At 37.0% G+C, this 16,915-nt stretch overlaps 1 protein-coding gene across 1 annotated transcript in view; it reads left to right on the forward strand.

The window, feature by feature from the left end:
• The window catches only part of LOC5569497 (NADH dehydrogenase [ubiquinone] flavoprotein 1, mitochondrial), a 28,687-nt gene continuing 11,772 nt past the window's right edge, over window positions 1–16,915 (forward strand). Inside the window, exons 1-2 of the mRNA XM_001658537.2 lie at window positions 1–217; window positions 306–563. Of these exons, the coding sequence (XP_001658587.2) occupies window positions 169–217; window positions 306–563 (307 nt within the window). The 5' untranslated portion in view covers window positions 1–168. The remainder of the gene's footprint in view (window positions 218–305; window positions 564–16,915) is intronic.

The raw sequence follows: 16,915 nt of genomic DNA on the forward strand, positions 1-16,915 counted from the left end.
TCTCTTCGCGAGTTTTCCGTTCGTTCGATTTTCCAACTTCACGAAATTTTGTGAAAACATTCAGCCGAAGACGACTAGCTAGACAAAACAGGCCCTCGTCGTAGTTGAAGTTCCATTTTTCCTGCGGACAAAAGTCCTTCATTCGGTGCTGCGATCGACCTCCTAGCCATGGCAAATGCTTTGGTGCGTTTGAATACGCTCCCGCGACAACAAATCGGTAAGTTTGGATGGTTGATTGTAAGAATCTCTGCTGCGCGGTGTGACATTATGTAATTTGGCCGAAAATAACAATTTTGCTTTTCCAGCGGCTCTTGTTCCGGTGCTGAGGGGAGCCAGTGCGTCGTCATCAGCTGCTTCTAGCAAGCAACAGGTTCGACAGCAGTCCGCTCAGGCGTCGGCTCCGCCACCGCAAACCAAGACCAAGTTCGGGCCGCTTGCTGACCAGGACCGTATCTTTACTAACCTTTATGGGCGGCACGATTGGCGTCTGAAGGGAGCCCTGAAGCGGGGCGATTGGTACAAGACCAAGGAAATCCTGCTGAAGGGAACCGATTGGATCATTAGTAAGTAAAAGGGTGACATTTTTTCATTAGAGCATACGTAGGGCTAGTGGCAGCTGTGTTTTTAGAGACAAAGTCTAGCTCTCTAATTGAATGAAAACCTCAAATGGTCTATAAAGTCTCATTTTTCCTTGCTCTGCTTGCAGTGAATCCTGGTGGCAGGCAGATACCTACAGAATTTATTCCGAGAAAATCCAAAAAGCTTCTCTATTCCAGAGTTTTTGAAAAAAAAATCATTTAGGATTTTTTTCCAAGAAACCCGGCAAGGATTCGCCTATTTACGTGGATTTCTTCTATATAGAATTCAACCACAAATTGACATTGTAATTGCTCGATCCACACCCTGGCAGAATACTGTCCGCCTATGTAGACACGGGCTAGGTGAGAACTTACCATGCCTCCCCCGTTAACATATCCTATACCGTTTAGCACACCAGGATCTTCCACAAGCTGGCGCTGGTGGTTAAACCTGTAGGACTGGTGTCAGATATATTAAATAGATATGGTACCTTTGGCACCAGACCGAATAGCGCCCTGTGCCTAATGTCGGAAACAAGGTATTCAGAATATGCCTCGGTCGGAAGTAACGCGATGTACCTATATCACATCAGATGATCTATACAGCGCACCACTTCCGACACTATGCCCAGCGCACAGGAAAGATAGCGCTAGTAAAAAAAGCAGAAGGCGCCACTCGATTTAGTGCAAGGGGGACTATAAATATGACGAATAAGAAACGAAAAATAGTAGATATGGTTTGGTTGTTGGATTTCTGAAAAAAATAAACAGAAATTCCCGGATTTTCGTCTCACCTCGAACAATGAGGACCGTGAATGTTGATCTACTTACGATTTAATTTAAATTTTAATGTGCTTTTAAGTCCACAAGTAACATGTAAACTCCTACGTAAATATGTTTTGTTAGCCTATACGTTGCCTAACACAAAATTTTTATTTAGTTAACTATTTATTTAGATCTAATATTTAAAGTGCCAATTTAACATGTTTAATAAAACAGGCATCCAGTACTTGTTCAGTTAATAGTAGTTTACAAAACAAGTTGCAGAATGATGATTTTTACAGCACGAGTCGTACCATGGCCCCACAGTTATGGATCAAATAGTGTGGAGTCCAACCTATAAAATTCAATAAAACGACATGGAAAACGTAAAATTGTAATTTAAAAGCACGAATCGAATCGTTTCAAATTGGAACTTCGGTTAGTAAACTGTTTTGAGTGTAATATTTACATAGGATTGCATAAAAATTAAAAATTGTGTCGGTTCCTGAAAACCATATTATGGATCAATTTTCATATTATGGATCAAATTGTGACATATTACGGATCAGTGTGCAAAATCAAGAGATTTTCAACTCATTGCATCTGTATTGCATGGTATGGCGAAATTTGACAATGTGTCATATATTACTGCAAACAATAGCAGTGTTAGAGCTAGAAACAAGGGTAAAATGTCCTTTTTATTGTGATACTGCATTGTAGTAACTGAGACATGAACTGTTTTCACTCCACACCAAGTTTTCCACCCATTTTTGTCTGCTAAAAAAGAAATTTACAAACCTTGATGTTTTATTAGTTTTATCCTTAGTGCTATTGTCTGAAAATAACGAATCCAATGAATAAAATAGCAGAAATCTACATTCTGTGGGAGTGATCCATAACCGTGGTAAACAATCATTTCCTAGTCCATATTATGGATCAATAGTTAGAAGTGCTAATATGCGGTATTTTGAATAAAAATTCAAGTAAAATGTTTTCCAAAGATGAATTCATACTAAATCAAAGCGAACGAGCATAAAACATGCTATAATATTTGAATTTTACTACCTGTGGGAGCTAATGAATGCTGACTGCACTTCTTATAGAAAACGACCATATAATGATAGCTGTGTGGTACCAACTAAACATTTGTCAAATACACCGTTATTTAGCGGTTGGATGTTGAACTTAACATTACAAATGGTAGAAGACAAATAGTATAACATGCGAAAAATATGTTTTACGTCAACGTTTATGTTTTGAGCGAGTTATACGATGTTGAATGCCAAAGTGATCCGTCACTGTGGGTGATCCGTAACTGTGTGGGCATGGTATATATTTTTCCTGGTGAACATGGATTGTCGTGTATATTTTTCCTGGTGAACATGGATTGAAAGCTTTCGTTTAACGTATTGACAGTATTGTGCTCTGCAATATAAATCCACGTAATGCGATTATCTGAAAATGTCGATATACCGTCGCAGTGATAATGAAAATCACCAAATATTTCAGATTTAGCAAATTTGAAACATTAACGTCCTTAAAGAATGAAAAAATCCATGCCTACTTGAATTTTGACGTTGCGTTTGAATTGCGCGCATAACTTCTGCGCATTACCGCCGCCGCTGGATGTGGATTTAAAATGAGCGCCGCAATAATCAAAGGTCCTTTGATTTATATATACCGTAAAATGGGGTGTTAAGGGATGAAAAAAAATTCGACCTAAATTTCGAGCAACTTCTAGTATGTCAATAATTGAACAAAATACAGTCCTACCATTCTCCCGCCGTGTATATCAAAAGCCAATTACAATGAAGATGGTCCTATGGCAGATTTCTGAGATATTCATAAAAATGTGTGATTTTTGACGCAAATGCAAAATAGGGTGTTAAGGAATTTGAGCTTTGTAAATAAAACTATATTTTGCCAACAGCAAAAAAAAAAATTATTTTGGTCAATATCGATGATGTGTTTAATCTAAAGATGATATAACTTCAATATAACTCAAGTTGGAACTCCTGCAAACGTTAACCGTTTTATTTTACCTGCCAAACTGCCCATAACTGCAAAACAGTCACATTCGACATTTTTGACAAATTGGAGTTAATACCATGGAGAGTCATCAAAAGACAAATACTTTCGATCAACTTAATCATCAATCAATCAATCAGTAAGTTGGTCGAAAGTATTTGTCATTTGATGACTCTCCATGGTATTAACTCCAATTTGTCAAAAAATGTCGAATATGACTGTTTTGAAGTTGTCGGCAGTAAATCTCTCATACATATTGATTCTTTCTTCAACCAAGCTATAAGTGCATCGTACAATTGTCTTGAAAGGATTTGTATACTTATATGCAGTATTCGTATCCTAGAATAGTGCAGAGAAACCTTGTCATGACTTGTCAAAAGAAGGATAATTTCAACAAGCTTTCAGTTTGAAGAGAGTAAGTGTCCAATTTCCTAACGAAAAGTTTTCAATATGAAGCGGAAATCGCACACACTATACTACAATGTACTCAATGTTCGACTACACTTAACACATGACCACGAAGCCTTAAAAGTTTTCCAAAAAGAGAAAGGAAATAACCTTATATTATTATTGTTTATCTAGGACGTAGGTAGTGCTTAAAAGAATCAATAGCTCAAAAACCATCTCATATAAGATAACCATTCCTATTTCCAAACTTTTCACCAATGCGATGGAACAGCTTTTGAAAATACTATCATGAAACCCCCATATTCACATTAATCAGTTTTTATATTTTAGGTTATGGCCTTCAGTCTATTATGCTCAAAACGGATTTTAAGTTTTCATCCCACGTTTCGGACATGAAAACTTAAAATCCGTTTTTGAGCATAATAGACTGAAAGCCATAACCTAGAACATAATTATCACAGTCGTATCCCCAATTCAGTTTTAACCAAATTTACCAAATTTTGAGATAATTCTTTTCTGGTGATATTCAGTGACTTACGAAATAGATCCCTTAACTTTCCATGAAGGTTAACTTCACGAAACAACCCAAAGCTATATTGAAATACATAACGGCATGAATCGAATGAGTTTAGTAACTTAGAAAAGTAAGAATAAATAATCCCTTAACACCCCACTTATTTTCAAAACGAGACTTTTTTCATAAAAGTTTCTAAAAATCGTAACCCAGATATAATTTTAAGAAGTTTTTGTCGGGACTATGATCTCAATTAAATTTACTTTTCTTCTATGTTATTCGCGAATTTTTCTCAAACATATTTCGTGGTTTTGTAAATGAATGTATTTAGCCCAAAAAAATCGAACAAAAATGTTTTGAAAAGTTTTTAATATCTAGCAACCACAATACTTCATATTAATAGATAACTCCTATTACATAATGCAGCTCACAATCCTCCGAACAAATCGAGCATTTCAGATGACTTATATATTAATTTTCCAAGTTTCTGTGATTTGAAGAACTTGATTGAGAAGTTCAATCCCTTAAAACCCCACGAGTCCTTAACACCCCATTTTACGGTAAACTATATTTTTCCTTAGGGTGGCGACTAAGGTGTTCCCCTACAACATTTTTTGCAATGTCGTAAAAGACCACTTGAGGGTATCAGTGATCATATCAGGACTGCCCATAACTGCATATTTGTAACATTCGACAAAAGTAGGCATTGAGTAAATGGAACACCAAGTGTGCATTTTATGGCAGTATGGGAGGAAACTAAAATTTCTAAAAATTACCAGGAACTCAAAAGTGCTTATTTGAGGCTGATATTTTGTACAACTCATATCGCATACTGGGTGAATTGTCAGAAAATAATTCTGATAGAAATTTCATTGCTATCACATTACGAGGCCCATTTATAATCTCAATGTGACTGTTATGCGATTATGATTACCAATGTGACAAAACAACTTGGTATTTTTTTCGAATTTTCTAGAACAATCTCATAGCTTTCAGTAAGTTGATCGAAAGTATTTATCATTTGATGACTCTCCATGGTATTAACTCCATTTTGTCAAAAATGTCGAATGTGACTGTTTTGCAGTTATGGGCAGAGGATGCGTTCACCATTTTTTTGCAATTCCTGAAAATTGTTGTGTAATGATTTATTAAGCAACTCAAAAAATATACGTTATAAAAAGCGTTGGGTAATAGTCATAACACAACTGATTTTTTTTTTACCCACCACTGACCCCCTCACCAAAGAGCTCGCATTGTGAGCTCCCTGATAGTGGACGCAACTAAAAATTAAATGACTAAGAAACTAACAAACGCGAAATAAAAAACAAATAATTACCATACAAAGGTGTGGTGTAAAAACAAGAAAGTGAATATAACTACGATCCAGTGGAAATAAGCTTTCCTTTTAAGGACCCATTTCTGAACAGAGAGAAGTTGATATGCCTAAGCGTTAAATAAATCTTAATAAGAATCCTAATGATTGAAAGTAATGTTGATAGCAATGGATAGTTGAATTTGTGCTACAGCAGATATGCAATAATGTTATATTTATAATGTTGTTTCAATTTGGTTTTGAAAATATCACGATTATTTATCTGTTTAAGGTATTCCGGGAGGGAATTGTATTTCAGAGGACCGAAATAAGATAAGTTTGTTTGTCCAAAACTAGTCCGTGCTCTCGATTGCACTAAGCTATTAGCTTGTCTTGTGTTGTGACCATGATTGGCTGTTGTAAGAACAAAATTATGATGCAAGTTTTAGTTTTTTAGTATATCATACACAAAAAGAGACGATTGAAGTTCGCATAGACAACGTATGGGTAGGATACTGTGCAATGTGCTAGAATCTAGCTAGATGGAGCGTAGGATGGAGCAGTGGTAATTTAAATATGATTTTTAAACATCGATTTTGTAGGACTTGGAGTTTTTTTAAGTTTGGATTTACAAGCATGACCTCACGCAATTATGAGATATTGGAAAAGAGAATGTACACAACCGTAATAAAATTTCATCAGTGCGTGATCATACCACAAAGAGATGCAACTCAAGCCTGTGCTAGAATAAGGGCGTAAGTCGCATGATAGATTTCTCTTTATCGATCTTCTCTTCTGTGAATAGAAGTGACAAGATGTGGATTTGATAGCATATTTCACTTCAAACCGCTTGGCAGCAATGCAATATTGCGTCTTGAAGTGAAAGAAATCTGACAAACTTGCGTCTTGTCACCTTTATTCGACGAAGAGAAATCAATCATGCGACTCACGCCCTTATTCTAGAACACGCTTGAACTTCACTTTCTACACTTTCAATGTGATTTTCCCAAGACAGTGTTGAGTCCAACTTAAGGCCAAGATACCTGATCGTAGACACCTCCTCAATAGTGTCTATTCCAAAGCATGGATTACCATGATTTTCAAGTTTTTTTCGTGGGCTATGGAACAGCATATATTTTGTTTTAGAAAGGTTTACGGATAACAAGTTAGTATTAAAATATCGGATATGGGTTTGCAAGTCCTGTTCAATGCTGATGATTACAGAATTACTATTAGCGTCAGGGTAAAAAATGGATGTGTCATCTGCGAACAATCTTGGTACACCAATTAGTAGTAGATTACTAATATCATTTATATACTTAAGGAACAATAGAGGCACTATATTGCTCCCTTGTGGCACCCCGACGTTAACTGTACGTAAAGAGCTTTTAACGAAGTCAATCGCTACAAACTGCTGCCTATTTTTCAAATAGCTCCGAATGATATCATTCGCAATACCCCTAATTCCATTCAACTCTAGCTTTTTCAAAAGGATATTGTGGTCCAGCGTATCGAACGCCTTTTTTAAATCGATAAAAAGCCCTCCTAAAATTTATAAGCTCTACTATTGCGGTCGATGTACTACAGCCTTTTCTAAACCCGTACTTATATTTGTATAAAATTCTGTTATTCTGTTAACTAGCAATTTTTCAAATATTTTATTGAACATAGATAGAGTGGATATTAGGCGATAATTACAGGGGTCATTTATGTCACCCGATTTATGAATTGGTACAATTTTGGCCACCTTCAGCAGTTTGGGTAGATCCCAGAACATATTATTTGATTAAACATAGTTGAAAGAATATCTGAGAATTTTTGGATATTGTCTTTCAAAACACTAGCTGGAAAATCATCATGGCTTTGATATTCTTTTTTAAGTATCTATATCTTTTATTAATAGAAAAACTTCATTTACATTTGTAGGTTGTAGAAAAATATAGTGAATTGCGTGACGCATATTAACAAGAGGATTTAAGTCTGTTTGTCTCGGAATGATATCAGCAAGTTTAGTTCCAACAGTTGAGAAATACTCATTTAGGTGTGCTACGTTTTAATCGGGCTCCCTTTAGTTGGGTTATAGCCCACCTAAAACGAAGGCAAACTTCATTTTCTGACATAAGACGCAATTTATCAATGTTGGTAGCTCTCTTTTTCTTTCGTTCTATGTTATTTGACAGCTCGAAACTCAGCCCGATTAGTGCAAGTCTTTCACTAAGTGGGCTACAGGTTTAGTGCAACGAACGAAAGTTGACTGTATTTGTTTGGATACCATCGACATTTTTTTGTTTCGAGCGCCCCATTATTTCATTCAAGTTTTTCCACAACTTAGAGTTATTATTAGATTCTAGCAAGCTTTTGTAGTACACAGTTTTACAAGACTTTTTTGAGACTTCTGCTTTTTTGGTTAGATGTTTCAAAGTTCCCTACAAATGTTGATCATTTGGATTGTTCTTATTTTTTTTTAGATATTTATTTTTAAGTTTTAGAAGTTGGGCGTGTGACAGATGAATTCGAACATACAAAATCATAAGATTCCAAAAGGTTTTTATAGCGAAGGACAACATTATTGCTGGACAAGTTTGTTGGTAGATTCATATTACCTACAATTAAAGAAGCTTTTCGACGAAGAGGTTTTCCAAAACATCTTAAAATCTGTTGTATTCGAATGAAGGGGGCGATAAATACCAACGGCATCATAAAGCACGCCTTGCATTTGTAATTCGATCTGGATCATGTGGAATCCATCAAATGTCTGATTTTTTATAATCGTGTACTGATGTGTATTTTTTATAAACATGGCCAATCCTCCAGAAGACGATTCACGGCACGAGAAAACAGCATTGAATTCAGGAATTTTATATAAGCTACAGTTATTGGGTTTGAGTCATGTCTCTCCTATGACAAATATATCAATAGAAACCGCACAGTTATCCAAAAAGAAAGCAATATTATCATTTTTTTAGCTCTTTCATGCCCCTTATGTTCAATTGGGTAGTGCGCAAGTATTTCATGTTGTTTTCAACATTGTTTGAATTAAATCATGTTGGAAATTTCTGATACTTGACATTGCTTCCATAAAAAAATAACTAAAAATAAAATAACACAAAGAAAAAACGAACATAAATAAAACAAAAACGATTATGAAGGTGTTCATTCTGATTTTGTACTATTAAAAAGTTTTGTTTGAGCAACATTAATGAAATAGGCGTTAACTCATCTCTGAGGTTAACAGTTCTAGGCTCACCATTTTTCATCAGTAGTAGATCAATAGATGACGATAATAATTTACCACAACGTTTCTTCATCTGAAAACCATGATCTTTAAACTGACTTGTTTTAAACGTGATTTTAATTTGAATCAAGGGGTTTGTTAGTTTTTATTTTGATCAATCCTCGATTTCAGTTGCGTAAAGATTGATACGATATTGCATAATTGGCTTGTTAAAGGATATCCAGATTTTTACATATTCTTTTAAAACTGAGTCAGAATCCAAAGTGTTAAAATTTTACGTGCCCTGACAGGCTTGGGAACTGTGATCACAATTTGCCACAGTTCATCGATTCTGCCAGTCAACCAAAACACAAAGCAGCAACAGCGTCAGTAGGCAAATTTAATGCGACACCAGCATAGAGGTCGCTAGGTAAGAAGGAGAGAAATGTAATTGAAAATGTTTGTTTACGTCCAAAATTCAATTTTACGACCCAAAAATTAGCTCATAATCAATTAATTATTAAACTATTTTCCATTGGCATAATCATTTTGACCCTTTATTCTTGCGATACGCATGATTTCACAACAAATTTAGCCACAAACAAAGAATCCGGATGTTTATAACCTATGTAGCCAAACACCAATTTTCCAATTTTATCCAACAAATCGTACATGAGCACTGACCGGATCTGTACATTTTGGAAGGAAAAAAAGTTTATCATGTTTTTCAATGCTCTCTGATCGTCTACAACATAACTATTTCGAGAAAAAGTGTAATATGTGTGCTCCTTCCTATGCTGCACACGGTGCGTTCTCAACCCAACCTCTTATGACGGTTCTCCTACTAGCCACCAGATGTCGAAGTGATCGTTCAGCTTTGAAAATATTAGCCTATACCATCAGGTGTTGCGCTGCCAACAGCTCACACACTGCTTGACTGTTTTTGTCTCTCCACTATAACCATTTTCCGGCAGCCATCTCGAGTGAATTATTGAAAAAAATGTTAAATAATTCAATCGCTAATATTTGGCTTGTGTTTTCAACTAATTGAAATCTATTAGCGCTAGCAGCCATAGCACAATCATTCCGTTGCGATACATATGAACAAGTTCAATTTCATGCTGCCTTTATCGAGCAAAAATGCAAAACCCCGAAAACCGGAAAAATCCTGTCACCACTGTGCTCGAGTTATTTCGCATTCGGGTTTGAAAAAACGTTGCGAAGAAGAAGATTACAGTTTTGAAGAGCCGTGACATTTTTTTTTGTTTTGAACGGTCATGGTTTGCTTTGGATTTTGATGGTCGTGTAGAAAAATGTGAATGTCGAGGTGGTAAATGTTTGCTACAGTACATTTCCCATCCCTGGCCCTGAAACTATCACTTCAATGACATCGTTTCGAGAGCAAACAAACAGCTTGGTTTTGTTCTGAAGGTAACAGAAGGTTTCAGCGACCCGCTGTGCCTGAGATCCCTTTACTGCGCTCTAGTTCGTTCTATTCTGGAATTTGCTGCGATAGTGTGGTGTCCGTTCCACGCCAGTTGGATTACCCGAATTGAATCTGTTCAGAGAAAATTCCTGCGCCACGCCCTTAGAAATCTTCCTTGGCGTGATCCCAGTAACCTGCCTCCTTACGAAGACCGCTGTCGTTTATCGGGGATTGATACTTTGAAGAACAGGCGTTGTGTATCGCAAGCCGCTTTTGTAGCCAAGTTGCTTTAAGGGGACATCGATTCGCCATCCCTTCTGGCTGATGTTAGCATCTACGCTCCGGAGCGGAATCTGTGTAGACGGAATTTTGTCAGTCTCGGCAGTCGGAACACTATACGGACAGCATGACCCAACTAGATACATGGCAACGAAATTCAACGAAATTTATCATCTTTTCGATTTTAACATCACTATGACGACGCTACGTAATCGATTTGCTGAATACTTTAGACATAGTTAAGTGTGCATTTCATGTAATGTTGATGTTTGTTGCTCGTTTTGTTTTTTAGTTTTACTTATTGTCGCGCGCCCACCAAATCGGAACGCGCGTGTGGGACACGCGACGTGTGACTCGTTCCCGACATAACTGTCATAATGACATGTGCGGCGCTGCATTCTTACGATGTTTATGAACACAGCGCACTATTCAAATATTAGTCGCGACGCTTGAAGATTAAGAAAATAATATATTTAAAAAAATGTTTGTCCTTATTTCTGTCGGATCCATAATATGTCGTTTTCGTTTTTGAACCTGGGTTAGTGCTAACCTGACTCCAGAATAAAAAAACGTTTGCAGGTTCATCTGTCAAACGGTATGTTGGTGTGCGTGCCATCACGCGGTGTTGTCTTGCGAGCAGTCAAACGTTGTTTCGCTCTACAGTTTTTGTTTTTCAACCTGTGTGTTTGCCACTTTTGCAGAATAATACTACGGATATTATATTTTTTCGCGTATGCTTGCCGAAAACAAATTGCAGATTGAGCAAATCTCCCAACAGCTGTTGGTTATTAAAGGCGGAAGTTTCGTCGAAACTGAATAGCAATAATGTACTCAATGCATATAAATCAGGCTTACCCAACCCTTTTGAACCGCGGGCCAAATCACAGAAACAGTTTTGTGCGGCGGTCCAAATTTTTTGATGCACAGATATTTGCGTAAAATCTAACAAAAGTCAGTAAATGGTGCATTTTTTCTAGACATCGCAAAAAAAAAGCTGGTAAGCGTCCTGCTGGATGTCGTAAGAATGCCTTCCAACATATTTTTTTTCTTTTTTTATTGAGGGATTTTCTACCGTAGGCAGGTTTATCCCCAAGTTACATTCCAACATAATTAAATAACCATAACATTTTTTGAAAATCCCTGCCTAAGTCTTATGAAAAATATCTCCATAGTAAGTGCGTAAGGTATTAACATCGAACTTCCATGTATCTCATACATTGGATATGGATATGGAAAACGTTCAGCATCTAGTTAAGATTTCGTAGTTATAATGCAAATATCATCATAGTTCCATCACTGAAAAATGATTAGTATTTGCATTACGATAATGAAATGCTAGGTAGATACTGAGCGTTTTCAAAAAAATATATATATGAGATACATGCAAGTGAATACTTGTTATAGAAAAGAATAATATTAGAAATTCTGAAGATATTCAAAATTCCGTGTATTCACCCTTATTCTTGTTTACGGCCAATCAAACTTTCGATCGAATCCTATTCGTTCGAATCTACGGCCCACTGGATTTTGCAGTTCACGGGAATGAAAAACGGTTTTCGATCGAAAGAACATTCGAATCGAACGCTTGTTAACGTTAGAGGTGATTATTCGAAAACCTTTCATAGGATACTGTGCGAATCATGTTCTGGCATCCTGCTCAAAATTTTCCAAGAACTGCTGCAAATCCTATAAACAATGTTTCTAGAAATCCTTCAAAACTCTCCTAAATAGTTTTGAAATCCTATCTTGAAATCTTCGATAATGTTGTACAGGATCATCAAAGAATTTTTCTCATAATTTTATTAGAGAGATTCTGTCAGAATCTGTCTAAGTCTGTCTAAGATTATGTAAGAATCATACCCAGGATTATATTTAAACTGTGCCCAGGAGGTTAGAAAATATCTTCTAGATTTCATTGTTAAATCTGACAAGGCCTCAAAAGGCATTTAGTTTTGTCTACCAAATAGAGAAGTAAAGAAAATAAATTGCTCTTATATTGTAAGATTAGTATTATTAAATAAAAACTTTTCACATCATGGTCACGTTCTCACGTTAGACTTATGCGTAGTACAATTTTCGCCATTATTCGTAGTCTCAAAATAAGTGCTTAAAATTCAGCTGCAAAAAAAAATCTTCAAATTTGATGTTGATTTGAGTAATTTGCAAATGAAATGTTTAGCCTTCATATGTGCTAACTCCAATTTGGTATAATTCTCAACGGGCCAAGAAAAAGTGTTAAAAAACGGTTTCGCAGTTGGGGTTTTTTTTCCGCTACTCGACTGGAAATAATAACTTTATTGATAAACGAATCCAATATCTCAATATAGGTAGTAGTCACTTACAATTTAGTTTTCTTACAATCCGCGTAGTCCAATTAGTATTCCAGTAACAATTTCTGAGGTTAGGATAGCTAATAATGTAAGATATCAATTAAGTAATGTGCCAACTATTAATCAGGCTGTACTTACTTCTCCGTACTAATTAGTTTATAAGTTTTAGCATAAGAGACTTGTTCCAACGACTAACTCTCGGACTATTCAATGTTTAGGCTGTAATTTTAGGAATAAGTTGTAGATTCGTGTTTGCATGATAAAGGAATAGTTTTAAATTGCATGAATATACTGTACATTCAAACTATGACACTGTACTGACCTATTGACTAGAACAATTTCACGTTATCCAGTTCAATAGCAAGCGGTTATGGCAGTTTTTATAATATAAATTAGCAAGTAGATTTCACAATATAAATTTTCATCAACTAAATGTTCACGTGTTTCGTTTGTGTATTCACTGATGATCTGTCATCGACGAGTCAAAGTTGACGTTCAACGAGCGCGCTGCGTCACCTTAATACGGTGCCGATATAAAGGGCCTATCGCCCGTATTCCGCAACACCCCGACCCGTAATGCCTTACCCTTCAACGGCCTTACTACTCTGCAGGACATCCAGCAATGCTACCTTGATCGCAGGTCTTTGAATCACTCCAGATATGGTTTGGACGTCAACTTTCCTCACCTGCCCATCACTCGCTGTATAGACCTTTGCAATACGGCCTCGTATCCATCCGTTACGAACTGATTCATCTACGATGACTACCGGATCGTTAACTTGGAGTGGACGGACATCGTTGAACCACTTGGTCCGACGAGCTATAGTTGGAAGGTAGCCTTGAATCCATCGCTTCCAAAACTGGTTCAAGAGTTGTTGCATTAGTTTCCAATTAACTTTCAGAGAAACTTCTTCAGTTATAGATATTCTTGATAAAGTGTTGTCACTACACGAGCTCATCAGCAGAAAATTGTAGGGAGTAATTGCTTCTTCTGCTGAGTCCTCCAACGGTACAAATGTTAATGGGTGAGAGTTGACGATCAGTTCAGCTTCCGCTAAAAACGTCATCAACTCTTCGTCGTTCAAGCTTTGTTTGTGATGCAAAGATTTCAACGCATCTTTGATTGAGCGCACCTTTCGCTCCCACACACCACCCATGTGGGGAGCAGAGGGGGGATTGAATACCCACTCAATTTCTGTGTTGATGAACATTCCAGCTAGCTTCCGATTAATGGTTCTTATCTCTTCGGCGATCTCGCGAGCAGCTCCCCGAAAATTGGTGCCATTGTCGCTGAATATTTGTTGCGGTGCACCTCTCCGGGATATGAAACGGCGTATCGCCATTTTACAAGATTCTGCTGACATCGTGTGCACAACTTCAACATGTACAGCACGTTCAGTGCGCATCGTACCTTCGTGCTGTGCGTACACGAATTCTCTCTGCTCTTGGAAGTTTTCTTAAAAACTACCTAAAGCAATAAAACAGTACTTTTCAGTGCTACACAAACAGTACTTTTCAGTGCTAAAATTAAAAACGGTACTTTTCAGTGCTACTTAAACAGTACTTTTCAGTACTATTTTTTCTACTATTGATCCCTTTACGATCCTTGTTTGGACCCGTGCCTTCGATTTTTCGTTGGACCCGTTGGCGAAAGCTAGCGGTGGTAATCCTTCTTGGACACCGTCTAGGGAAAAAACCTCTCGAAGGTCACGTCTTTCTCGTTTATTAACTAAACATGGTATCAACAACTAACAAAAGGAAGGGTGAATCTCTGAATTCACTACTTCCTTCCAAAAAAGTGGGTTTTAAAACTGTCACTACACGTGGCAAGAATGGAAGAAAGGACGCTTCCCCGGAATGCGAAGTTTCTTCCAAGGGTGAAATGAATAATTGTATTGAAATGAGCAATCAGTTCGATGCTCTAGACAAATTTTCCGAACACCAAATCGAAGCAGCCTCTAGCCCAGGCTCTTTGATTCAAGTGAGGAAGCAAAGAGTGCCGCCTATCGTGGTCAGTTGTTCCGAATTTGGGGGATTTAGGCAGGAGATCTTGAACTCCATTAGGGGAATCAAGGTTTCCTTCCAAATCGCAAAGAAAGGAGACTGTCGCGTTTTGCCGGAAACTCTTAAAGATCGTGAACTTCTTCTCAGATATCTTGAAGAGAAGAAGCACAAATTTTTTACTTATGACGACAAAACTGAACGTTTGTTCAAAGTCGTCTTGAAAGGTCTCTCAAGTGACTATAAGTCACCTGAAGAGATCAAAAATGGAATAAATGATTTACTTGGATTTTCCCCAGTCCAAGTAATCATTATGAAAAAGAGAACCCAATCTGGCATTGTTCGGAAAGGGCTTTCTCAAGAATATTATTTAGTTCACTTTAACAAAAAAGAACTAAATAATATTAAAGCTTTAGAAAAAGCTAAACTTATGTTCGATGTCCGTGTGACGTGGGAACATTTCCAGAAACCTGGAGGAAATTACCAGAACCCCACTCAGTGCCGTCGGTGCCAAAAGTGGGGTCATGGTACAAAAAATTGTCGCATGGATGCTAAATGCATGATTTGCGGAGGTTCTTCTCACGCTAAGGACGACTGTCCTGTGAAAGAAGATACCAGAAAATTTCAATGCGCCAATTGCAAGGGCCCTCACAAAGCTAACTTTTGGGAATGCATTTCACGCAAAAGAGTCGTTGAGGCTCGTGCCAAGCAGATGAAGGATAATATCCGTTACGATAACGGTCGTTTCCGAAATTTGCCTGCTAGAGTATCGAACAATGCTCATTTTTCAGTTAACGATCGCTTGATTAGGATTCATACCCACCAGGAAGATCATAATCATGCTCATTCACAAACAAATTTTAATCCGTCGGGTAACCGTTCGAATCTTTCAATTTCGAATGTATCTACCCACGGTAAATCCTTTGCCGATATCGTAGCAGGTAATTTGAACTCTTCCCCTGTTCGTTCCATGAGTACCCATTCTACTTGTTTCAAATCAAATGGAAAAAACCCTGCCGCCACAGGTAACTCCTACCCCGCTTCTTCGTCTACCGAAAATTCCAATGGGAAATCATCAGATGATATGTCTGCCTCTGATTTTAATTTTCTAACGGAACAATTGAATCTAATGATTGATGCAATGTTCAAAGCCACCACTATGACTGAAGCAGTCCAAGTAGGTGTAAAATTTACAAATAAAATTGTTATTGGATTACGTTTTTCTAATGGATCCAAATAATAATTTAAATATTTTAAATTGGAATGCTCGTTCTCTGAATGGTAAAGAGGACGAGCTGTTTAATTTTCTTACAGCTAATAACGTGCATATAGCAGTTATTACCGAAACTTATTTAAAACCTGGATCCAAATTTAAAAAAGATCCTAACTTTTTTGTTTATCGTAATGATCGACTTGATGGGGCATGTGGGGGAGTTGCAATCATCATTCATAGGCGTATAAAACATCAACTGTTTTCGTCATTTGAAACTAAAGTTTTTGAAACTTTAGGAGTTTCTGTTGAAACACAGTTTGGTAAATATACTTTCATAGCTGCCTATTTGCCTTTTCAATGCTCTGGACAGCAAGTTAATTGGCTTCAAACTGACTTGCGAAAATTAACTCGCAATAAGTCAAATTTTTTTGTCATTGGTGACTTTAATGCCAAACATCGGTCATGGAATAATTCTCAAAGTAATTCCAACGGCAGAATTTTATTTGATGAGTGCTCTTCAGGATATTTCTCAATTCAATACCCTGATAGCCCTACATGTTTTTCCTCTTCTAGAAATCCATCTACGATTGACTTGGTCTTAACCGACTCTAGTCATCTTTGTAGCCAATTAGTTACTCATGCTGATTTTGATTCCGATCATGTCCCTGTTACATTTCAAATATCGCATGAAGCGATTCTCAATCCTATCAGCTCCACTTTCAATTATTTACGAGCCGACTGGAATATATATGAAACGTATGTTGACTCTAATCTTGATGTTAACATTTCTTTAGAAACTAAACTTGATATTGACAATGCTCTTGAAACTTTAACAAATTCCATTGTTGAA

The sequence above is a fragment of the Aedes aegypti genome, chromosome 2 (assembly GCF_002204515.2).
Source record: "Aedes aegypti strain LVP_AGWG chromosome 2, AaegL5.0 Primary Assembly, whole genome shotgun sequence".
In the NCBI taxonomy this organism is placed as follows: domain Eukaryota; kingdom Metazoa; phylum Arthropoda; class Insecta; order Diptera; family Culicidae; genus Aedes; species Aedes aegypti.